Genomic DNA, 26,025 nt, shown 5'->3' with positions numbered 1-26,025 from the left:
ATTATGTAAGTTGTGCATCTATTTAGACTCAATAAGTGCCTGAGAAAATACTTATGTGTATTGTATGTGTTATGTGTAGCTCAATATGTGTTTGACAGCCAGTTGCATCTCATGCAATTTCAGTGCAAAAAAAAAAAATATATACTACTACTATATATCATATATATATATATATATATATATATATATATATATATATATATATATACATATATTCTCAGCAAAAAAGGAAACATCCTCTCATTTTCAACTGCTTTTATTTTCAGCAAACTTAACGTGTAAATATTTGTATGAACTTAAAAAGATTCAACAACTAAGACATAAACTGAACAAATTTCACAGACATGTGACTAACAGAAATTGAATAATTTGTCCCTGAACAAAGGGGGTTCAAAATCAAAAGAAACAGTCAGTATCTGGTGTGGCCACCAGCTGCATTAAGTACTGCAGTGCATCTCCTCCTCATGGACTGCACCAGATTTGCCAGTTCTTGCTGTGAGATGTTACCCCACTCTTCCAACAAGACACAAGTTCCCAGACATTTCTGGGGGGAATGGCCCTAGCCCTCACCCACCGATCCAACAGGTCCCAGACGTGCTCAATGGGATTGAGATCCGGGCTCTTTGCTGGCCATGGCAGAACACTGACATTCCTGTCTTGCAGGAAATCATGCACAGAACAAGCAGTATGGCTGGTGGCATTGTCATGCTGGAGGGTCATGTCAGGATGAGCCTGCAGGATGGATACCACATGAGGGAGGAGGATGTCTTCCCTGTAACGCACAGCGTTGAGATTGCCTGCAATGACAACAAGCTCAGTCCGATGATGCTGTGACACACCGCCCCAGACCATGACGGACCCTCCACCTCCAAATCGATCCCGCTCCAGAGTACAGGCCTCGGTGTTACACTCATTCCTTTGACGATAAACGCGAGTCCAACCATCACCCCTGCTGAGACAAAACCTCGACTCATCAGTGAAGAGCACTTTTTGCCAGTCCTATCTGGTCCAGCGAAGGTGTGTTTGTGCCCATAGGCGACGTTGTTGCCGGTGATGTCTGGTAAGGACCTGCCTTACAACAGGCCTACAAGCCCTCAGTCCAGCCTCTCTCAGCCTATTGCGGACAGTCTGAGCACTGATGGAGGGATTGTGTGTTCCTGGTGTAACTCGGGCAGTTGTTGTTGCCATTAGGTCCCGTAGGTGTGATATTCAGATGTACCAATCCTGTGCAGGTGTTGTTACATATGGTCTGCCACTGTGAGGACGATCAGCTGTCCTTCCTGTCTCCCTGTAGCGCTGTCTTAGATGTCTCACAGTACGGATATTGCAATTTATTGCCCTGGCCACATCTGCAGTCCTCATGCCTCCATGCAGCATGCCTAAGGCTCGTTCACACAGATGAGCAGGGACCCTGGGCATTTTCTGTTGGTGTTTTTCAGAGTCAGTAGAAAGGTCTCTTCAATGTCCTAAGTTTTTATAACTGTGACCTTAATTGCCTACCGTCTGAAAGCTGTTAGTGTCTTAACGACCGTTCCACAGGTGCATGTTCATTATTTGTTTATGGTTCATTGAACAAACATGGAAAACATTGGCTGTGTCTGGTTTGGAAGGCTGCATCCTCCGGAGGTCGCATTTGTCGGCCGCATACGTCATCAAGGCTGTCTCGTTTCAGAAAAGCGAGTAGGACACTTCGAATGCGACCTTCTTCCACGGGAATTCGGAGGATGCATGAGGTGTATCCTTCGTGGGCTCTCACAACCCACAATTCTTTGCTTCAACAGAAATGTCTAAAAAAAATAATAACGCTAATTTGCCCGTAAATATGATGTTCAAACGCAAGTAATGTTAATTCCCAAGTTGAAGTACCTCAGTAGATGGGTGCAGAGTATATAATATGTATAATTATATTAATATATAATTAAAATAAAGTATTAGACTAAAAGTACACCTGTAAAATCTATTTTCTTTTCTCTTTACATCATTATAAATCTCCTAAAATGTACCTCATACATTCCCTTCCAGAGGGACTTTGTTCCCTTCTCACTCAAAGCGCTCCCGCTTGTTAAAGAGTGGCGTGCTGTCATAGCAACCATGTTATGTTCCGTTTCCGTTTGTCCTACGAAGGCCGTCTCGATTAAATGAGATTTGTTTAAAGGAGGATGCTCGGTATACTGCAGCCTTCAAAGGATGCGTCCTACCTAGCATGCAGCCTTCCAAACGAGACAGCCATTGTTAACCTTTTACAATAAAGATCTGTAAAGTTATTTGGATTTTTACAAAATTGTCTTTAAAATACAGTGTCCTGAAAAAGGGACATTTCTTTTTTGCTGAGTTTATATATATATATATATATATATATATATATATATATATATATATATATATATATATATTGAATAATATTTTTTTACTTGAAGCAAATTAATATTGATGTTACCCAAATAAGTATTTTGACTGACAACATAATTTTTATATAACTTATAGAAAGGCATTGTTGCTATTTTTATTATTATTATTATTATTATTATTATTATTATTATTATTATTATTAAAAAAACATACTAATATATAAAGGAATCATTTTAATATATTAATTACTATAATTGTACAATTATATATTTTTTACTATACAACTATAATAAAGAAAACTATATAGATAGATAGATAGATAGATAGATAGATAGATAGATAGATAGATAGATAGATAGATAGATAGAATTTTCTTTTTTTTCTTCTTCTTTTTTTACATCATCAAAACGCGTTTTGAACCCATGGGAAAATAATATTAATATGATTTAATATGTCTCTGTAGAGTGCAGAAGTGTTTTATTTTGAAAAAGGTGGACGTGTTGTCGCGTGGATGACGTCAGAGCAATCCTACATTATTTGTGGTCAGGATTTGTGGCTATCAAAGTGAACTGAAATATAATGCCATTATGTAATTGCCGTTGAGAGTTCTGCATTCGAATGGCTTTTAAAACCGACAGCGTTTTTTTAATAAATGGAACTAATGGAACTGTTAAGAAAACTGGTCTCAGAACAGTTCTAATGGTACCTTATTTTCATCCTACATTTCCAGCTTTCGGATGCAGCCGTTATGTAATTTTCAGCCGTCATTTCTCAGTTGTGAAGCCAAGGAAAGTGTAGGAAGTGGCACACCCTTCTTGCGTGGTGTGTGTGTTTCAAAAGCACGAACTCTGTCTTGGTTTCTCACTCCTACTTCCACCTGCAGGAACGGGAAGCCTGCTTGTTGTAGTTTTAGTCTCTGAATGTAAATAGATAAATACGGAAATAGATAAATACGGAAAATGTCAGGAACCATCAAAGAGCTCAGTGTTCGTTACGATCCGATCAATGAAAGCAATACTTTCACTAGTGGTGACATTGTGGAGGGGCGAATTGTTTTGGAAGTGACCAAAGAAATAAAAGTGGACAGCTTATTTGTGAAGTTTACGGGGGATGCGAATGTACACTGGACGGAAAAGTCAGGCGATGACGAAAGAAGCTACAGCGACCATGAAAGATACTTCAAACTAAAGCAATACTTCATTCAAGATAGCTCTAAGAAAGGTAAAGGTTACTGAAAGACAGATACGATATTTGCCCAGTATGAAATATGTTTGTAGGTGTGCACTCTTAAATATCAAATATGCAAATGCTAGTTAAATGTATAAACCAAAATAGGGAAAGGGGGCATGGTGAAATTGTAAACGGTGAGGAAAATAAGATGATTTGTAATAACAGTGTCTTTAAGAACTAAATATTGTCTGACTACTTTTCACTTCTTGTTTTCTTGTTTCATGTCTGCAGGACAAGAAGAAAAGGATACCACTCTTTTTATTGGAGAGACTTGTATGTGGTTGTCATGTAGCTTATATCTTAGATTTGCACTTTCAACTTTTCTAAATTACATGAAACTTGAAAATGGTGGCTGCTGTACTGATAGTACGAGTTCTGTAAAAGCAACAATGTTGTAATATTTGTAATATTGCAATAACAAATGAATTTCCCTTGTGTTACTCAGATGGGCAAGTTGTTAAGACAGGAATCCATGTTTTTCCATTTAGATTTCAGCTACCTCAAAAGTGAGTAATATTAGGCTATTACAGATTTGTCTTTAAAAAAACACCTTTAAAGTTTTTTGCTCTCCCAAACCATAAAGATTGCTTTCTTTTTAAACAATATTTGCTTTAATATAACCATGTTATTTGCTGATTATTTGAGAATATTTGCATTAATAATATTGTGCATTGGGCATAGGTATGTTGTTATGTATGTTTAATGGGATTAGAAAAACACATTACACCCATGTATTGTCAGTCATTTGTCATAAACTAAAGATTTAGTTTTTCCTTCATTTCAGAACTATGCCTCCAACTTTTCATGGATGTCATGGCTATGTGAAGTACACCATAGAAGTTAAGCTGAAAAGGCCTTGGAAGATGACCACTACTAAATCAGAGGAATTAACCTTTGTGTTGAGAAACGAAGGGCTCAGTGATCATTTACTGGTATGAATTCATAATAATTTTGCAATATATCATAATATTTCTTAATTTTGTATCAAATATACAATGTGATGAAGAGTATATGGAACCCCCCAAGTCCCTGGGTTTGGCTATTTTAGCTACACCCACTGCTAACAGGTGCTTAAAATCAACCATACAGCCATAATATATACTTAGACAAACATTTTCAGTTGAATAGAGTGTGTCAAAGAGCTCAGTGACTTTCAGTGTGGCACTCTCATAGGATGCCACCAGTAAAATGGTTTGTGGCCTGCATAAGGCCCAGACCTGAACCTCACTGAACACCTTTGGGATGAATTTGATTAACATTAATATACAGATTTCAGCTGTAATTTAAGATGAAATTCCTTGTACCGCCTTCAGAAATCAAATAATGTCATTTCTATGTTAAACCATTTGATTGTGACAGTACTACAGTTTCGTCTTGAAAACTTTTGGAATAAATATAAGGTGTTATAATGGATATGACAAGTTGGTAGGTTTGGTCTTGGTGGAATAAGGGTGTACTCACACTAGGCAATCTGTACCATGCCCAAGCACGTTTGACCCCCAAAGTCCAGTTCGTTTGACTAGTGTGATCGTTTCGTACCGTGCCCGGGCACACGTTGAACCGTGCCTTGGCCCGCTTGAAGAGGTGGGCTAGGGCACGATTCAGTTGGCTCAGGCACGGTACGCATCTAGTGTGATCGCTAGCTATGACCGAGCACGGAACTCGAAACATGACATCAATGATGTGACTGGGCAAAGGGATCACTCTGGTCTATGGCAGAGGTGCAGTGTTTACTGGAAATTTGGTCAGACAGAGAGTAAACAGGAACAACTGGATGCAACACACAAGAACAGACAAGATCTATGAGATATTTGTCAGTCAAATTTGCATCTATATTTGTGCTCGTGGATACCAAAGAACCATTGAGCAATGATGTGACAAGCTGAAAAAACTGCGGGTTCAGTATCTGAAGGTACGGAATGCACTCTGTAAACCTGGCAGCTCCTCGGACAAAAAAGATTAATTCCAGTTGTACGATGCTGTCAACAATTAGGCATGTGATAGGGCTGTTTAAGTAACGTTACAATGATGGACTCTATTGTGCTCTGCAAGAGCGCTTTTCTTCCTGAAACAAAACGTTGCATCGTAATGACATAAGTGTGCTCCGGCCCGGAACGTTAAGTGCAATGTGAGTGCAGGCCAGCGGGGGAGTGGGGAGGGGGGACAATCGTGCTTTGGCACGATACAAGGTAGGGTTGAAAAGGGGCGGTAAATTTCTGGAAACTTTCCAGAAACTTTCCATGGGAATTTAAGCTGGGGAATTTTGGAAATATTGGAAAAAAACTTTGGACACTTGGCTATATGCTGCTGCATCTTTGTGGCATTCTTAACATAGGTCTTTGCATAGTATTTGCAAATGTACACAGCCTTTCCTTCTACATTGGCTGAGGTGAAATGTATCCACACATCAGATGGCGCACATTGCATTGTTCTGTAGAATAAGATTAGAAAAAGCTTGTAAAAAAACTCTAATGCAATGCCATGCACAGATATATAAATAGTTAGCTAAACAATTGGAATATTCTGGAATGGTAAAAATATTTTACAATTGATGCTGGACAAATGAATAGAAATAGGCTAGATGAATAGATGAACACTCCTCAATCAGCATGCTAAATCAAACTATAACCTACATTCTTGTATGATAACAGACAACTGGCTAGCAGAAGGCAGAAGAAACAGCATTACAGTTGAGCTTGCTAGCACCATGATAGCTAGCCTCTTAAATTGTCAATGAAATGGTGTTAGCTAGCTTACATTTAGCATATCTGATTTACTGGCTTGCTAGCTACTGTATAAACACATTTTGATGAAGTATTGGCTAATTAAACTTTAATACCATAGAACAAATATATTTACCCTAGTAATATCATCAAAACTTGCTAGACTGGATGTAGTCCTTGGGCTCAAATGCAGTAGTGTGGCTTCAATAGTCCTGCTGTAGTAAGTAGCCTGCAGTAAGTAGTGTGCTGTGGGCATGTGATTGAGGAATGCGCAGGGTAGAAATTCAACTGAATTTGCATTAACTCTGTTTGTTTTAACCAAGATTATGCTGCAAGATGTTGTTTTTTTTTTCAACCACATTTAAGTTCCCTGTTATAGGCTAACTTGCAATTTTGCAAATTTCCAGTTTATTCCCATTAATTCCCGTTAATTTCTATATATTCCCGTTAATTCCCATGGAAAGTTTCCAACTTTGAAAATTCCCGGAATTTTGCAACCCTAGTACAAGGCAACGGGGCCTAGTGTGAGTATGCCCTAAATCTCCTTATACCACTGCTGCTACAGAGCATAGTAGGGGTGTGCAACGAAGCCATTATCTGTGTCTGTATCCATTATCTGCTGCTATGGCAAAATTATCTGTATCTGTCTTCGGAAATAACATGAGGTGTGTGGGGCTTAAAGCTCTTGAAACTTGAAATTGCAAGCAATTTGCAGAAGAACACATTACATCAGTCGTGTTTAGGCACTGCTTTTCTGGCGGATGAATCTCATGATTTGAGCTTACCTGGACATCGCCTGTGTGTGATCATGGCTGGGGGATATTCAGAGCCGGAGTCATAACATGCTATTTTCGTGTTGTTACAATGTTATACGATTAAACATTTTTAAACTGAAATATTACTTGCTTTGATGAAGATAAAAAACACTCTTATTTACATATTTTAAATGAATGAAATTTTACACTTACAGTATGTAAACTTTTCTGACACTACACTCAAAGAGCTTTTAAATAGAGAACAAGGGACCCAAACACCAGTTACCATTATATTTTAATATGATTCTTTAATTGTTTTATCTACTATTAATGTTTGTATTGTACTACACTTATCAATTTAAAAGGTGAAATTCGAGTTATGGCTGATATGAGTTCAACGGAAGACTTTATTAATATTATGTCATATTGTACAGTCTCAGTTGATAATGCAAGTGAACTGTAATACAACAATAGTACGTCTATGCAATGCACACAAAAACACTGTAAACTAAAAACATAAAATGAGGATTTAATAATGATGGGGATAAAATATACTTTATTAAACATGAAAATAATCTGATTATATGCAATATAACAATTACAAGAAGTCAATTTTAGCATGTCACAACGTAGATACATCGCAATCGGTTAAAGATGAGTAATGTTTGAATCATACAAGCATGACAAGCAAAATTAGCTTCCACAACCCTTCCAGACAAAATATCCAAGCATTATAGCAGGTAAACAACTTTGCCAAACTATAACTGATAAACAGCCATCCAGATTGCTACGATGCTGTTCTGAACTGTGTGAGTGTGACTGACTGAACTGAACATAGTTTCTCCAGCCGGAAAATGAGACGTTCCCTGTGTTTACGGACATGACATAATGACGCAAGGATGAACGTCATAAGCCAGCAATTTCGTGCCAAATCCGACCCGACATCTCAAAATACAAATAGGCTTACAGTAGTGAATTGGTTAAGGTAAGGACATTGTTTTGAACACTGATTGTTTATGTACTCAATCAATAATGGCAATTTGTTAATTTTTAACCCAAAAATCTTACATAGTACTGCTTTAAACTGGAAGTGTGTCAAAACTATATCAAATGGTAATTTTACCATTTTTAAACTCTTAACACATTCTTAGTTTCCATACAGTATATCAAAGATGCCTTGTATAAGTCATAAAACTATTATTATTTCATAAATTAATTTATTATTAATAGTAGTAGTAGTAGTATTCAGTTATAAATTTTATTTTTCTTTTATTTTTCGTCTTACCAGATGAAGCTGAATATGTTTTGTCAACTGTGGATTAAAAGATTCCTTTGAAATCTAAAATAAATGTCAACAGTGTGACTTTTGGCTGCATTTGCACACACAAAAAAAACATTTTGCACACTCATGACACAGATTTGACATTGATACACACGTGTAAACAGAAAAAAAACACATTATATTAGCTTTTTTTTTTTTTTTTTTTTGTATCCCATGTGAGCCACTTCCAGATGTGTTTCTTAATTAGATACAGGACATCTGACCTAAACACTCCTATCTGATTCTCCTCACATTTCTAAAATTAATATCTGCTAAAACAGTATTTTTGTTTATATCTATGCATGTATAACAATGTTGTTCTTGAGGTATGAGATAGATGTTAAGCACTCATTTTGCAGCAAGGAAAATGAGAATAAATCAATATAGCCTACAAACAGGAGAAAGCACCAAAGTCTATCAGAAAGTTTTACGATACACTTGAGACTGATTTTGGGTGCACATATTTTTTCATAATGTGGAGGACATCATTATTTAGTTAAATTATTATAGTCGGAGACTGTGGCTATCCGATTTGAACTTCAAAATCACAACATGAGCATTTTCATTTTTAAAGTTTACACTTTACTCATACTGGTTTCACACTCTCATCATTGCATAGTAATTTTGGAAAAGTTTTTTAAAAATCGCTCTATCCTTGTGCTTGTTGGATAATCACTTTAATGAATATGTTTTTCTATTATTCTTTTTAAGTCATTGTTTGTGCCTTTCTGAATAAGGTATTCTGCTTTGGTTATATACCTAGCATGTACAAAGACTTGCTACTGCTAGAACATACACAGACATGCTGTGTTGAGAATGTAATTCGACATACATATAACATGCTGCACCAAGCATGTAGTATGTGCTGCTACTGCTGCACAATAAGACATGCTTACAATCCCTTAAGCAGATCAAGAGAAGTGGTGCTTAGGAGGAGGAGGGTTTCAGAGAGAAAACTCTTGTAATGCGTTGAATTGCAACCGGAAAACAACTGAAACAATTTAAATGTTAGACAAAGAGACAGCATGCAAGCCGATTGGCTAGCTTTTCACATGTCAGAGGACCTATCAACTGCAACATGCAAGCTATTTAGCTTCACAGATTACATGTCAAAGGAGCTATCAGCTTGCACCATAGGATATGTGAGCCGATTGGCTAACTAATTACATGTTCAAAGAACCTATCAGCTTGCGGCATGTAGAGCCTCATGACTGAACTTATCATTTTAGATGAATTTAATGTGATATTAGTTTGCTCTTAAAAATAATACTGTGTGTGTGTGTGTGTATATATATATATATATATATATATATATATATATATATATATGTATATATATATAGATAGATAGATAGATAGATAGATAGATATTCTTTTTTTCTTTTTACAGCAACCACAGTCTGGCACTAAAGACAAGAAGTTGAAACTTTTTGCCTCAGGAAAAGCATCAATAACTGCAACAACTGACAAAACTGGCTATATGCAAGGTGATGTTACATCATGTTACAAAGTTTAGCTCTCAAGTGCATCTGTTAAGGTTAAACACTGAAGACACTACAACCTGTGATTCATTGTCATTATTATTTCTGTTTGGTTTTCATTATTGATAAATGTTGTCTCAAGTTCCTTATTCTTATTAATGTTGCAGGTGAGACAATCAGAGTTTTTGCTGATATTGACAACTCTTCGTCTCGTGACGTCAAGTTAAAATACAGCCTCGTGCAACAACAGATTTTCATTGCTGGTAGGAGCACTAATCGTGAATCCAGATATATTGTCAAAGAGACTAAGGACCTCATTCCATCTAGAGACAAGACAAAACTGATAATAGACCTGAAGCTCCCACCTGACATCGCTGTCTCTGACGAAAACTGTAGAATTATCAAAGTGCAGTACGAACTCAAGGTGCAAATTTTTCTCTCAATTTTGTATTGCCATACAGTATATCATTTTCAACAATATTTAAAAAGTCTTTTACTTAAAAGTGTTGTAAGCAATTATGGAATGGCATGCTGAAAAAATCTCTATTACCTGACAGATGTCACCGAATTAAGTGTCCTAAAATATCTCATGTTCTGTGTTCTATCATTGTGCTGCATCCAGCTATTTTAGTACAATGACATGTTCGGTGTGAACGGCCCCCAACATTGCTTACAGCACTTTTGATGTAGTATTCTGCCAACAAGACTTCACCTCTAATAATGAAATAAATACAGTAGGGCAGACCAGGGCTAGTTCTCAAATGAGGAAGTTGTCATAAAAGCTATATCTCAGTTATGACTAAATTGGTGTCAAAATTCCAATTGTACAAATTATGTTTTGTATGAACTGTATAGTTCAAACCCATCTTAAATTAGGATAATATTTGTCAATTCTAAAATCCAAAGTAAATTTTCACTATTTTTCTAATAGGTCTTTAAAGGATAGTTCACCCCAAAATGAAAATTCTCTCATCATTTACTCACCCTCATGCCATCTCAAATGTGTATGACTTTCATTCTTCTGCTGAACAAAAATGAAGATTTTTAGAACAATATCTCAGCTCTGTAGGTCCATACAATGCAAGTGAATGATGTCAAGAACTTTAAAGTTCCAAAAAGCATATAAAGTAAAAATAATCCATATGACTCCAGTGGTTAAATCCATGTCTTCAGAAGTGATTTGATAGGTGTGGGTGAGAAACAGATCAATATTTAAGTACTTTCTTTACTATAAATTCTCCTCCCTGCCCAGTAGGTGCCGAAAAGCAAAAATAATGTGAATTACCAAAAACAAAATAAGAAAAAAAAGTGAAGATTTATAGTGAAAAAGGACTTAAATATTTATCTGTTTCTCACCCACACCCATCATATTGCTTCTGAAGATATTGATTAAACCACTGGAGGCATATGGATTAGTTTTATGCTGCCTTTTATATGCTTTTTAAAAGTTAAATCCACCATTAACTTGGACCCACAGAGCTGAAATATTCTTCTTAAAATCTTTGTTTTTGTTCAGCAGAAGAAATAAAGTCATACACATCTGGGATGGCATAAGGATGAGTAAATGATGAGAGAATTTTCATTTTTGGGTGAACTATCCCTTTAAGATACGTAACTAAACATAATGAAACCACACTGGCATACATTAAGGCAAGGGTCAACTATATAATGATGGCAGATTTTTACCAAAAGGTTTAAGCGTGTTCTTAGGACAAAGATATTCTTGCTATTAGTGCATGTTGTCACACAAAGGACACTGTGTGTTCAATGAACTGTATCTTTTTTTGTGGTTAGTGATGGTGGAAATGTTTAACAGTGTTTTTGTAGCCAAGATTTTAAGGTATGTGGCTTTGCAGAAATTGACTTTCAGAAATGAACCCACCCTGAGAAATATTCACTGGAGTAAAAAGTGTGACAACTAGCACCAGTCTCCCCTATAAATAAATAATTAGATTTGTTGTTTTTTTTTTTTTTCACTATTGTGACTTCCACACAAGTATCTGCAGTTTAACAGCTCACTTAAACTATTTTTTATATTATTCTCTTGCAGATATATCTGGATGTGCCTTTTGCCACAGATCCAGAAATCAAATTCCCTGTGGTTATTCTTTCAGCTGTCCAACAATGTGCTCCATGGCTAGGCCCACCTGGAGGATTCCAGCCATATCCCCCACTTCAGCCTAACCTTGTTGCCTATCCACCTGCTGCTGCTGGTGTACTACCTCCTCCTCCACCAGCTACAGGGCTTTACCCCCCTCTGCACAACCCCACATATTCAGAGCCAGGGGTAACTGCAACTGCTCCAAATGCCATGTCACCTGGTTTTCATCTGACTCCATCTGCACCATCTTTTGATCCAAATCAAAGCACTCAAGAGTTCTCTCCTAATGTGCCTCATTAGTCTTCTTTGCCAGCCAAACTTCTGAGTATCACTCATAATGCATCAATGATGACTCAATGGTTTTATGGACTTTATGCATGAATTCAAGCTCAGTGCTTATTAAGGTGCCTTGTAAACATAACATTTTTCATTACAGGAAATTTATATTTGAATAGCTTTTCATTACCATTTCTGATGCTAGAATGCCTCATTTTTTTATAGATTTTACTTCTGTGTTGTGATGTGTCTTTTCAGCTTTAAGTAAATTCAAAGCATGAGTACTTGAACCAGGTACCCCTGCCCATTTTACACACATACAAAAGAAAGTTTCTCTATGTCTACAGAGGTGCTGAGAGGGATCAGCCCAGCCCAAGTTTACTTTTCTTTCCAGACCATTTGAACACTGCCTTCTAGTTGAACTAGATTTGCAGTTCATTTTAAAGAAAAGTGTAAGATATTTCCAAAGAACCAGTGTAAACTGGCTCACCAATCAGCCACATCCCATTTATATAAACACAGGGGAACAATATGCCATCATTTCAACAGGCCTTTGTGATTGGTTATCAGAACAAGTAAACATTCAAACAGTGTCTCAAGACTCACCTTATCTAACTTTAACAATTTATCAAAGGTTCTTATGTAGGCTACCTTTACCTGCACTACAAACAATAGGCCTGCTATAAATATAAACTGAAAAATTCCCTAAAGCAAAACCATAATATATTCTATAGCCGTTATATAGCCAGTCAAAAATGTTCGAGAGAGAGGTTTTTATGTCAACAGATTTCTAATTACCACTAGGTGGTAGCACAATGCAACGATAACGCCTACACACGTTTGTAGACGTGGAACAACCAAAGAGTTTTCATAGCCACTGGGTGGTGCACAAGTATTCAAAGTGACAACAAACGTACTGTAGTACAACTTTATTTGAAGGACCTTTTAAAACTGTTTGCAATGTAGTCCTACTTTACAGAATAAATAAACATTTTGTAAACAAACACGTTTAAAGTCCTACATAGGATGTTGGCCTACAGCAGATTAACCTGCAAGTGATGTTATGTAAAAACCAACCTCAATCTTTATAATAATGATCTTTTAGCATCTTCCTCTCATTCTCATCCACCTATATTTCAATCTAATGGCTTTATTATAACCTAGGCTACATGTGTCACACCCATAGAATCAGAAGAATCAGAATCAGCTTTTGTCAAGTATGCTTACACATACAAGGAATTTGTCTTGGTGACAGAAGCTTCCAGTGCACAAATAATACAGCAGCAAGACAGAGATAATAATAAAAAAAATAAATAAATAAAAAATTAATAGAAAATAAAGTATATATAGAATACACAATAAGACTATATATATATATATATATATATATATATATATATATATATATATATACGTAGTGCAAATACAAATCTGTTATATACAGACAGTGCAAGGGAATGTAATGGCAGAAGAGGTAGGATGTGTCGGATAAATATAAAAAGACTAAACTGTGTATTGTTCATAATTATTGCTCAATGGGGCAGTTTTAACTGTTCATGAGATGGATAGCCTGAGGGAAAAAACTGTTCCTGTGCCTGACGTTTCTGGTGCTCAGAGCTCTGAAGTGTCAGCCAGAAGGCAACAGTTCAAAAAGGTAGTGGGCAGGGTGAGTGGGGTCCAGAGTGATTTTTCCAGCTTTTCTCCTCTCTCTGGAAGTGTACAGTTCTTGAAGGGAGGGCAGGGGGCAACCAGTAATCCTCTCAGCAGTCCGAACTGTTCTGATATCCGATTTTGTAGCTGAACCAAACCAGACAGTTACTGAAGTGCAGAGGACAGACTCAATGACTGCTGAGTAGAAGTGTATGAGCAGCGCCTGTGGCAGGTCGAACTTCCTCAACTAGTGAAGAAAGTACAACCTCTGCTGGGCCTTTTTCACAATGGAGTCAATGTGGGTCTCCCACTTCAGGTCCTGTGAGATGGTAGTGCCCAGGAACCTGAATGACTCCACTGCTGCCACAGTGCTGTTTAGAATGTTGAGAGGGGTCAATGTTGGGGTGTTCCCTAAAGTCCATAATCATCTCCACCGTTTTGAGCGTGTTCAGCTCCAGGTTGTTTTGACTGCACCAGCCGGCTAGCTGTTCAACTTCCCTTCTGTGTGCAGACTCAACATCATCCTGGATGAGACCTATGACAGTAGTGTCATCTGCAAACTTCAGGAGCTTGACAGAGGGGTCCTTGGTGATGCAGTCGTTTGTATACAGGGAGAAGAGTAGTGGGGGGAGCACACATCCCTGGGGGGCACCTGGGCTGATTGTACCTGTGCTGGAAGTGAATTTCCCCTATTGCTGCCTGTCTGTCAGAAAGCTGGTAATATAGTGCTTTGTATATGTATATGCTTGGACTAGTGAACTGAAAGGTGTTTATTGCAGCGTTATTACGTCATTATAGACCACTGAGGTAAAAACTGTCCCAAATAAGCATTTTTATACTCCATTAATTTCTGCAAAAGCACATTAATAGTGATGTTGTGCATTCCTAGAGTAACCCGGGCCCTAATTCCCACAAACAAGCCTATGTTACTCTGTTACCAAACTGTTAAAACATTAATGTGAAACTCTACCTAAAAGTGTGAAAAATGCCTAGACTTCTACGTATTCTTTTAAAACATTACTCAGCTGTTCGGTGTTATTTGTCTAATGAAGTGGTCAAAGAACTGCACAAAAAGCGGAAGGGGGATGGATAGAAGTGATGCGCATGCGCAATATCTTGTTTTTCACCAGAGCAGTCCTTAAAGAGAGTCGGCAGGCGAAATAACGCTGTCTTTCATTGCAGACCATCAAGCCTTCAGCCGAGAGGCGATGACAGCATCTGTTGCTGTTGTTCAGCTCTCGCACCTCCATGACACTATCCAGTGTTAAGTCTTGCTTTTTTCACAAGAGATTATTTTCATAGACTTTGCAGAGTGTGTGTTGGGTCTTGTTTTTCTACAGAACTTTGTACATTTTATTTTCTTGCCACCATGGTGCTAGGAAAGGTAAAGAGCTTCATTGTAAGCTATGACTGTCTAAATGACAGCAATATCCCTGTTTTCTCAAGCGGGGACTCCGTCTCAGGAAGAGTTATTATCGAAGTCACCGGAGAGATTCGCGTGAAGTCCCTTAAAATTCACGGCAAAGGATTTGCGAAAGTTCGTTGGACAGAATCGCGAAATGCTGGATCCAACACTGCCTACACGCAAAATTATACAGAAGAAGTGGAATATCTGAATCATAGAGACATCCTTATTGGCCATGAACGAGGTAAGCATGCAGATAAAATGTGTCGATTTTGAAGAACATTAAATGTACTGTTAGGATGGATGCTCAATGGTCCAGGATGACATAGGCTACTTTGGATGCTGCACTGTACTTGTTGACCAGTGGACGTGGAGATAGCCCACTATTATGTGTAATATGTATGCATATAGCTTTATTTTCTTTTTCGTTGTATTTATGTATTCATTTGTTAGATTTAATTAGCTTGGTGATAAATCCATATAATGCATCACTGCCATACATATGGAACATTACATGACAGCCTCAATAGGGCATTGCAAATTAACGATTCTGGCAACACACAAATTATCCCTTTAGATCTTTTTTATTTTTATTTTATTTTTTTATGTCTACACATAAGCATTCTTTTCAGGTGTCAGTGAAGTAGCTTGAATGAACGGTGGCAATACTTTTCTCATCTACAGCCTTGTTTAAAAAAACACTATTCGATTATTTATGTAAAATAAATTGAGACATCCATATATTTTCTATATTAAAACGCGTAAAAAAATAAATAAATAAAATAAAATAAAACAGAGGTGATGACTAGTATTTATGCCATAATGTCTTAAGTTTCCACCCATTGTTAGAAGCGGTTTAATCCTGTTTTGATGCAGTGTCTAGCAGTTCTTGTCTCTGATTGGTGGACGCGTCAACGTGTCTTCTATGACATCATGCTTTTGCGGAAAGTGAGGAAAAACAGCTGCAACTTTGCACACATGTTTGACTTCATGCACTATTTTTGACCAGATCTAGATGCATTACGTAGTCCAATATTCCCACTAAGTTCCCTTCAAACTGAAAAGACAACATCACTACATTAATATTCTTGCATACACTGTTAATGCATCCAAACAAACTGTGTAATGGTGTCAGTCGGCTTTCTTGGTCTGGAAGTTTTTATTGGTCTGTTCCTATGAAATAGCTTTTGGAGAAGCTAGTCAATATTTGCCTTATGTTGAAACTCTGTATACAAATCAAGTAGTGCATGTTATGACTATGTTAGTTGCATGCGCATTGTAATTTCAAAGACTATCGTTCCTCTGTAAAATCAAATCTAATATGTCTAATTATGATGTCATTTTGATGCTTTTGGTTACAATAAAGAAATCGATTATGGAAATTGGTCGTTTTCTGTCGTTTGTGATTGCTGGTGTCTCCTTTTTTGTCATATTTCCCTCACGTGTAATAATATTGAATGGGAGAATACTCAGAAAGTGCACGCCGCAGTACACGCGTAGATTCAAGCGCGCTCACACACTGAATGCTTAATGCGCGAGCCACACCGGCACAGGGAGGCAGCTGGCTCCGGTTTAGGCCGGTCTTCTCTTGCTGGAGTCTGCCTTTGATTGACAGCTCCGATCGTGCTTGTTTACCACAATGGAGTGCTGAGCTGGCGAAACAGAAACCTTTCCGGTGTTTTTTAGTATCACATAAAAAAAGTATAACATTTTGGTTTTATCTCACATTAACCTTATGTTTCAAGTGGACTGCAGTGCATTTTAAGAGCATTTTCCCATCCTGAAGACTAATACAGAACCTGAACACACACGAATACACCTGCGCATGCAGTACAGTGTGATTAAACATGTATAATGCAAATGTGAAATACAAATATAATAATGATATGGTGGAGTTTATGAAAGAGACTGCATTAGATCATGTACTAAACAAGAAGATGCCTTAATGCTTTACCAGGTAAGGTATATTTGGAATATTGTTCTCTTCTGTTTCAGATGATGATAACTCTGAGGAGGGACTCACCACTATTCATTCAGGAAGACATGAGTATGCATTCAGCTTTGAGCTTCCACAAACGTGAGTGTCAGTGCGATTATGGCACCAAACCAAATCATTATTCACCTGTAGGTTTCTTTCACACTTATTGTATCTCCTTTTTCCACATGCAGACCTCTGGCTACCTCGTTCGAAGGGAAGCATGGCAGTGTGCGCTACTGGGTGAAGGCTGAGCTACACAGGCCGTGGCTGCTGCCCATGAAGACCAAGAAAGAGTTTACAGTCTTTGAACACATCGACATCAACACTCCTCTCCTGCTGGTGAGTGCTTGCAGTCAGTGCAATGTTGAAGAATACCCAAGGTTCAAGGTTCTTGTAGGGCTGGGTGATTAATCTAATTTTATTTTCAATTACGATTTTGGCTTCCAACGATTATGAAAACAAAATAATCGAGATAAAACGATTATTGTGCCGCATTCTGTTTCGCAATGAAACACCCCGGCGTTAAATCGTTAAAGCATCCTTTATTAAAGTTCAGATAATAAGGAAGTGGGTTATGAAAATAAACTCCGAAACTCTGTGCGGTCAGCGCGGTGTCTGTGAGTTGCCTGAAGTGACCGGGGAAGAGATCGAATCTTCTCCCGGCTGATGCACTCTCTGGCGCGGGGACGCTCATCACTCGCACGCATTTGGTGCAGCTGGATTATAACATAGTGAATCACAATATATGTGTCACGTTCACTGTGTGTATCTTAACATGAAGAAAATCGGTGATACACAGCTCTATTAAGAAGAGGAAGTTTGTTTTTTGTTAGTTAAATATGGATCGAAGTGAACATAAAGATGAGCGAGTCTTAGCACATTATACACTGGAACAAAATACGTTTGTGATTAGTCTTTTTTGGCTTGTTTTCCAAAATAATATCTAAAACTCCTTTAAAACAACGTGCATTTACTTTAGGAGCTATACTGCAGAAGAAAATGTTATCGGAGAATGTTGACCGGACAAGCAGAAAACATCAATAACAAAAAAATAACCTACTATATTTGTGATAGCCTAGGCCTGTGTCACTTATTAGAAAGTTAATATTCTTATTCTGCTGTTGAAAGTAATCAAGAGCACATCATTTTATAATTCACTAGCGATCTAGTAACAGCTGTGCCCTGTTTGATTGACAGGTGGTGTCTCTGCGTGTGCTGAACATGGACGGGTGTTCCGAAAATGCTCGCGCTAACGCGCACCTGAACGGTCAAATGCATTTCAAAATTTCGCCAAAATGCCCTTTTTGGTGAGGTATTCATGTAAACACAGAGAGTGATGTCTAAAGTGAACGTAAACAGCTGATAAAAAAGCGGATTTGTATTAAAATGTCGGACTTGTAAGTATAAATGTAAGCTAATAGACCTGCTGCCGTCTAGTGTGTCATTATAATAATCAAACAACCATAACAAGAAAATGAGAAAACACTCACTGCTCTTGACTGAGTAACGTTAGTAGCATTAAAAAGTATTAAAGAGCACCTATTATGGTTTTTAAACATGCCTAATTTTGTTTTAAAGGTCTCATACAGTAGATTTACATGCATCCAAGGTCAAAAAACACTATCATTTGCTCATAATTTAAATTGCTGCATTACCTTTTTTTCCCAGTGTCAAAAACGACTCGTTCAATGATCCGTTCTAAAGGATTCATTCTAAACTCCTCCTTTCAGAGAGCCTACTCTGCTCTTATTGGTCAGATGTCCCAGTCTGTTGTGACTGGTCTACCGCTTAGTGTAGTGTTTGAGGGCGGGTCAAAGCTGTTTGCCAGCAGCCAATGAAGACCAGTGGTGGGTTTTTTGTTACCAAATTACGTAGGTTAGTACAGGAAGTAAGTCTGGAATTACTAACGACTCGTTTCAGGTGTTCAGAATCGGTTCTTTCTTTTGGGAGTCAATAACTCCATTTGTCATGCAATTTGATTTTTGAAACTTTGCAGACTTTTTTACATTCACAAACAGCTACATAACACACTACATGAAAGGTAATATTTGAAAAACCACAACAGGTGCTCTTTAATGTATTATAATCATACAGTGAAGACCAGTAGTAGTTTTATGTTGCATTTCATTCTGAATGTTTACTTGAATACTTGAAACTGCTGTTAAAAACTTTTAAAGCTGTTAAAAAAGCACTGAATTTTCTTAATTTGTATTTTGTGTTCTATTATTTTTAATCTATTTCTATTTATTGCTGTTTTTTATTGTTATTTTATTACTGACTGTTTACTAGTCTTGAATAATTACTTAAGAACTTGAAACAATTTTTCCATAATTAACATATTATTTAGTGTTATTATTTGTTGTGATTTTGAAGCTGGTATTGAGAATCGTCAAATTTCACGACCGACTACTGTAATTTTGGTATTGTGGTAATGTATAGCCTTTATTGTATATGGTAGATCTTGCTGCAATAACATGGTGAAAAAGTAGATCTCATTCCATAAAACTATGAGCATCCCTGCTGTTAATGATGGTGATGGAGGCTTTCCTTTATTTGACCACCATACGTAAAATAATATAATTATCATATGACAACAGCCTCCTCCTCTACCCAGTGCAGTTTACATTTTAAGTTCAAGGAAATTCACTGTTAAAAAGACATTGTTTTAAATGATCGTGATCTCAGTATTGACCAAAATAATCATGATTATGATTTTTGCCATAATAGAGCAGCCCTAGGTTCTTGTATTTAAGAGTCTTGTTTTTCACCTTCCCACAGTCTCCACAGGCAGGCACTAAAGAAAAAACACTATGCTGCTGGTTTTGCACCTCAGGTCCAATCTCCTTAAGTGCCAAAATTGAACGGAAGGGTTATACTCCAGGTAATTAACTTTGGACTTTGACATTGCATGCACATTTTTTACTCATATACTTACGGTTACATCAAGTGAACTTTTGGTTTGTTTACACAGGAGAGTCCATTCAGATCTTTGCTGAGATTGAAAACTGCTCCTCACGTATGGTCGTGCCAAAGGCTGCCATCTACCAAACGCAGACCTTCTATGCCAAAGGGAAGATGAAAGAGATCAAGCAATTGGTGGCCAACATCCGGGGAGAGTCGCTTTCTTCTGGCAAGACGGAGACATGGAATGGAAAGATGTTGAAAATTCCCCCTGTGTCACCCTCCATACTAGACTGCAGTATCATCAGAGTGGAGTACTCACTCATGGTAATTTGTGTGCTTTTATAGTTTTATATTTTGGTTTTATTACTTTTGACATCAACTTTGTATTGATTTTAAGGTATCTGCAATTGTTTATTATATTATTTAAATATTTATTATAATTTTGAAAATGTCACTAGTTTTTTATTTCGTTTTGTGTTTTGGTTTTCAAATTCAGTTTTGTTTTAGTTAGTTTTAATGGTGCATAAATAGTTTTTATTTCCTTTGTATAAAAAAATTATACATATATATATATATATATATATATATATATTATAACAAAATATTATCTGCAACACTTTGTAATAAGGTTGTATTTGTTAACACTAGTTAACATGAACTATCAATAAACAAAATTACAGCACTAATGAATGCTTTTCATTATTCAAATTCCAACATATGCTAGCATATGTTTAGAAGTTTGTTAACAAATACAATATATTAACATTATTTAATGCATTATGAACAACCATTAACTACAATGAACAATTGTACATTTATAAATGAACACTGACCAATATTTAAAAATGCTATAAAAATATTATTCTTTGTTAATTGAAGATAGCTAATACATTAAAAATGTTAGCATAAAGGACCTCATTGTAAAGTGTTATCAATATTGTTTGCCTGTGATGGCGCTTGATTAGAAACTACTCATGCTCAAAATAATACCAAAAGTTAAAATTAAAAAATTGTATTTGTCAAATTCACAACAACAGTATACTGCAGCACTTACTGGCATGAATAGAATGTGCTATAAAATGTGCGATTGCCGATACATTCAGCAGTAACTACTCTGACATCTCTGCAGCATTTATCAGCAGCATATTTTGGTGTCACCCAAAGCCCCTCCCACAGATGTTCGTGCCTCTAAATCATCCAACAGTTATTGAAAGCATGAAAACAAAAGTAATTTCCTATTTAGTTTTTGTTTGTGTTGTAGGGCACATTTGTAGTTTCAGTTTATTTATTTTATTATTTTTTTTTTTTTTAAAGTAATGTTTTTCCACTGCTAGTTTTCATCTAAGTAATTGTTTTCAGTAACAATAATAACCTTGCTTCTAATGCAAGAATTTGTAAAACCGCAAGAACTTTCAAATGTGTTCAAAGCTGTTGAAGGATCAGTTCCTTGAAACTCATCTTGCTCTTCAACAAATGCAGCACTATGGACGATAATTAGATTATTCCAACTGCTGTCAGCACCGACTGATAAGAAGATCAGCCAAAAATATCTGATGAAATTCAGGCCAATAAGTGTTAATGACCTATTAACCCCACAAACCAATCTGTCAGTGCTTTGCTTGTGAAATGGTCAGCTCCCTTAATGGTTACCCTCATATCTGAATATGAGATCCATATTAGATATATTAGTAGCAACATTGCTAATTAATATGTTTAATGTGTGGATATGTTGTTAATAAGCTGTGAGCACTTCAATAATGCAATTTAATCTTTATTTATTTGCCATTTGGCTGATGCTCTTCATCTAAAGTGAATTAAGTATTGACCCAGTATGACTGATTTTTATCTGCAGGTATATGTGGACATCCCAGGAGCCATGAACCTGTCTATCAACCTGCCCCTGGTGATTGGCACCATCCCCCTCCACTCTTTTGGTAGCCGTACCTCCTCTGTCAGCAGCCAGTGCAGCATGACCATGAGTTGGTTAGGCATGGCTCTCCCCGAGAGGCCTGAAGGTAAAGAACTTTACATGATACTGCCTGGTATTCTGCTAGGTTGTCAGTTATTGCCATTTGTTTTGATGTATTTAAGATTTTTCAGTTTACCCCATGAAATGGTGGGTGAAATAATTTTTCCCCTTGTGTTGTCCCAAACTCATATGACTTTCTTACTTATTTGGAACACAAAAGGAGATGTTAGGTTGAAGACAGCTTAAGTCACCATTCACTTTAATTATTTGGAGAAAAGGTACAATAAAAGTGAATGATTACTGAGGATGTGAGTCCCTAACATTCTGCCTAACATAACAAGTGAGAAAGTCATATTGGGTTGAAACAACATGTGAGTAAAAGATGACAGAATTTTTATTTTTAGCTGAACAACCCCCTAGTGACTAGAGTCTGTATATATGAAGATCATGTGATGCCCTCTGAATCAGATTATAGAGGAAGCAGATACTAGAGGAGAGCCGAGTGGTTAGACATTTAGAGTTTGTATGAAAAACTTGTTGCTTAGTATTCCTTTAAATTAAACTTCCAGAGAGGAAGTTGAGTTCAGCAGATCACACTTTGTGCTCAAAAATAAACAGACAACGTGATTGGCACAGTAACAATGTTAACATAAAATTTTTTGGTTTGCAGCTCCTCCAGCCTATGCAGAGGTGGTCACAGAAGAACAGCGGCAAAGCTGTCTGGAAGTGCCCACAGGGCGGGAGAACTTTGATGGCCCTCTGTTTGCCTACATCCAGGAATTTCGATTCCGGCCCCCTCCCCCCTACTCTGAGGTAAGATTTTAGTGTTAAAGCTGAGGTGTGTAACTTTTTCTGTGTTAAAATACTTTCTTTTATCCCAGTTTTTAATATGCAGAGACAACTGTAAGCCATTTGTAGGTTAATTTTTTCAAAAACTGTAAACACTGTGATTGTTTTAAGCGACCCATCCATACTGATACAATAACATTGACTCAACCAATGGCGTGAGTTAGGGGTGGGACTACCTGTTTGCAGAAATGTTGCATATTCAGAAAGCTGTTTGAAAACAAACGTTTATTTTCGCAATTCCGTTCGGTGCCACTAGTGGCGAAAACAATTACACACTTCAGATTTAATGAATATAACATTGAGAGTAGTGCCATGATACATGCATTAAATTTTGGTATATGTGAATATAGCTTGTATATTTAAAATGAGTGTCTAACTCCAGCTGTCTCTTTGTCTTTCCCTTTTTGTCAGATTGATCAACATCCAGACCAAGCCACATCAACCGTGGAGCAGAGACTCGACATCTGCCCATCACGCTGAGAAATGCATGGCACGAGTCCAAAGCAGTTGTGCTTTAGGAGCTTTCGTTTTTGTTTATCTCCTAGTGACAGCGATTGTTCACTATGCTGTCACCACTGAGAGAAAACAAACATGTATGAGGAAAATCCAGAAGTAAGAGTGCAGGAAGTCACTCAAATTACTCCATGCCCAACCCGGAGAGTCACAGTCCCAAAGGCTTGTCTGTGTCGAAGCCCAAAGGATGGGCACACCCCTGTCGGACTAAGCTGGCAGAGCTTTGTCATACGAGTTACTTTGCTCATGCTTTTCTGTAAACATTGACAAAGAACTTGCAGACCTTTTCAGATACATGAAGAGAAATGCAAGAAAACACTACAACCATAGCCATTCACAGTACAACTCTGAAGAAACTTATCAGTTTTGACTTTTGCACATTTCCGTTTTCTTTGATTGAGTTGTGTGACTCAGTTTTAAAAATCACTGCTGTTTTATTTTTGGTTTTCATCCTCTTGCTATGTTGGACTAAGCTAATAATGTAGTCTCGCTTAATCCCCACAAAGTATGAACAATGCAGAGAACAGATTCTGATGAAAACAGACTGAAAGGACTGACATAATGTACTTATCTTGTTTAAGCTCTTTTGAGGGCTGTTTTTTTTTTTCATCGATTGTGTTTCCTTGCAGACACACACAGTAAACTGTGCTTGGTAACATGCTGTCTAAAAGCTCTTTGCAATGTTGCCTCGTATCCCAAGTGTGGCTTTTGTTTTATTTTCTCTTGTTCACAAGGACTTTATTTTAGATTTTAAATGTAGAATGCCTTTAAGCCAAACATCATAGTTTGCTTGGTGTTAAAATTGTTGCACATATTTCTTGGTAGAGAAGCAACAGTCCAGCTCTCGCCACTCATGTGTGTGCACAAGAGTGGAGAGATAAAACAGGGTGGGGCTCAGGCAGGCTGCCCTCAGATGGCCTGAAGAGTCTGTTGCCTTTCTGTTTGTAGTGCATAGCAGTGCAGACCTCTATATAGCACTGCCTGGGGAAAAAAAGCACTCAGTCTCAGGTGATCTCTCAATTGCCAAACAATGAAAACAAAAAATGGTGTAGAGTATGTTTCTATTGCACTGTTTAAGTTGAAGGAAGTAGACTAAGGAAGAAAATCAGATTCAATATTGAAACACATTCAATAAAGAGAAGAGATATGTATAAAGATGCAAGGCAGCTTTCAAAGACTTCATGGAATTCCCTTTTTGTCCTGCTGCACTTGCAGACTCCATTTGCCATAATGTTTCTACAGACCAGTGAAGCTAGGTATAACAGAGTACCTGAATGAGAAATTGAAAAGTCTTTAAAGAAAGAAGAGGACTTTGGCTCAAGTCCTATTCAGAGATATCCGTATCCAGTTGAAATGAGTCATACATTTGTTTTAAAAACTCATTCAACTACAAAGGTAGTCTAGGCTCAGCACCTGCTTGGCCTTCAAAAGAACTTGAAACTGTAAAATCTGCTTATATCTGGTTGAGATCTGGAGAAAATTTGACATTCAACCATTTACCAAAATAGATCCAGCAATGTTTGACTTTTAGAGTTTGTCAGATCGTGTGTGCATATATCCGTAAAGTGAGGGAGTTGATGATTCAGCAAGTTTGTGGAGCACTGCTTTGGGCATAAATAAAGTGAAGTGGTCTTAACATAGTTGCCTTGATTAAGAACTGACCTTAACTTGCTTTATCATCTATGTTAGCCTCACTAATCTTCATCCTATTGTCTTTTAGTCTTAGTACTATTTAGTTAAAAAGGACAAAAAGGGAAAACAAAAAGTCATTCAAAGCGAGCATTGATCATTTGACATGCCACTTTGATTTTAATGGGTTTTAATTCTGTTCAAATATGATTATTATGGGCATTTAGTGTTTGTTTGCCAGACAAACAAGCTAAGACGGTTCTGGTCCTCTCGTCTCAATTATTATGGGAACAATAGCTGTAGCGCACCTCTAGAGGAATGGGTAGTCCATGAACTGAAGAGATAATTAAATGAAAAAGAAAATTACCTGCTTTTCTTTAGTATTTTATAGTTTGAAATTGAACCAACTGATGACAGGATAAGCTTAAAGTGTTAAAGCTAGACTCTTGACTCTGTCAGGAAAGACCTGTTGTGGGAATATGGTATGTTTTTTAAATCAAGTGCAATATTTCTTGTTTTAGTTTATTTTGTCTCAGTGGTATACTTTGTCTTATTGTATTGTCATTTTATTTCAGTGATCATTATGAATTTATGTTCACGTTGGTTTTAACTTTTGTCTTAGTTCTTCCTTGGAAATAAATAAACCTCTCAGAAATACTATAATTTGTTGTGTTTTATTTCTGGTCTATTTTGACAGCAAAGCAGAACTAAAATTATAATTTTATTTGACCTCTGTATTATCTAACTGTAAACCATAATTATAGATTAGATGAATTATAGATTCTTTCTTTCTTTCTTTCTTTCTTTCTTTCTTTACTATTGCTTTAGGGTCCAGATCAGATAAAGATGAGGTTAAACTATTTTAAGGTGTTGGACTCCAAGACACCAGCTT

General features: G+C 37.0%; 1 protein-coding gene across 1 annotated transcript; it reads left to right on the top strand.

Annotated features, from left to right (window-relative positions):
* The first annotated feature begins 2,892 nt into the window (after nt 1-2,892).
* On the top strand, nt 2,893-25,783 carry LOC127420664 (uncharacterized). The gene is made up of 15 exons (XM_051663116.1): nt 2,893-3,570; nt 3,811-3,852; nt 4,025-4,085; nt 4,364-4,511; nt 9,769-9,865; nt 10,027-10,283; nt 11,910-12,248; nt 15,142-15,535; nt 17,287-17,368; nt 17,461-17,608; nt 20,048-20,150; nt 20,241-20,497; nt 22,026-22,188; nt 22,813-22,955; nt 23,403-25,783. Exons 1-15 carry the CDS (start codon nt 3,309-3,311, stop codon nt 23,469-23,471), a joined length of 2,565 nt encoding a protein of 854 aa, XP_051519076.1. The 5' UTR covers nt 2,893-3,308; the 3' UTR covers nt 23,472-25,783.
* Nucleotides 25,784-26,025: the final 242 nt, after the last annotated feature.

This window comes from Myxocyprinus asiaticus, chromosome 3 (genome assembly GCF_019703515.2).
Source record: "Myxocyprinus asiaticus isolate MX2 ecotype Aquarium Trade chromosome 3, UBuf_Myxa_2, whole genome shotgun sequence".
NCBI classification, from domain to species: domain Eukaryota; kingdom Metazoa; phylum Chordata; class Actinopteri; order Cypriniformes; family Catostomidae; genus Myxocyprinus; species Myxocyprinus asiaticus.
This window is presented reverse-complemented; position numbering and strand designations above follow the sequence as displayed.

What these genes read in the sequence shown, in the direction of transcription:
- LOC127420664 (XM_051663116.1), top strand. Translation starts at nt 3,309, where the DNA reads ATGTCAGGAACCATCAAAGAGCTCAGTGTTCGTTACGATCCGATCAAT. An exon ending in AGATTTCAGCTACCTCAAAA is followed by an intron (nt 4,086 to 4,363) that starts GTGAGTAATATT and finishes CCTTCATTTCAG; the next exon opens with AACTATGCCTCCAACTTTTC. An exon ending in CAAAACTGGCTATATGCAAG is followed by an intron (nt 9,866 to 10,026) that starts GTGATGTTACAT and finishes TTAATGTTGCAG; the next exon opens with GTGAGACAATCAGAGTTTTT.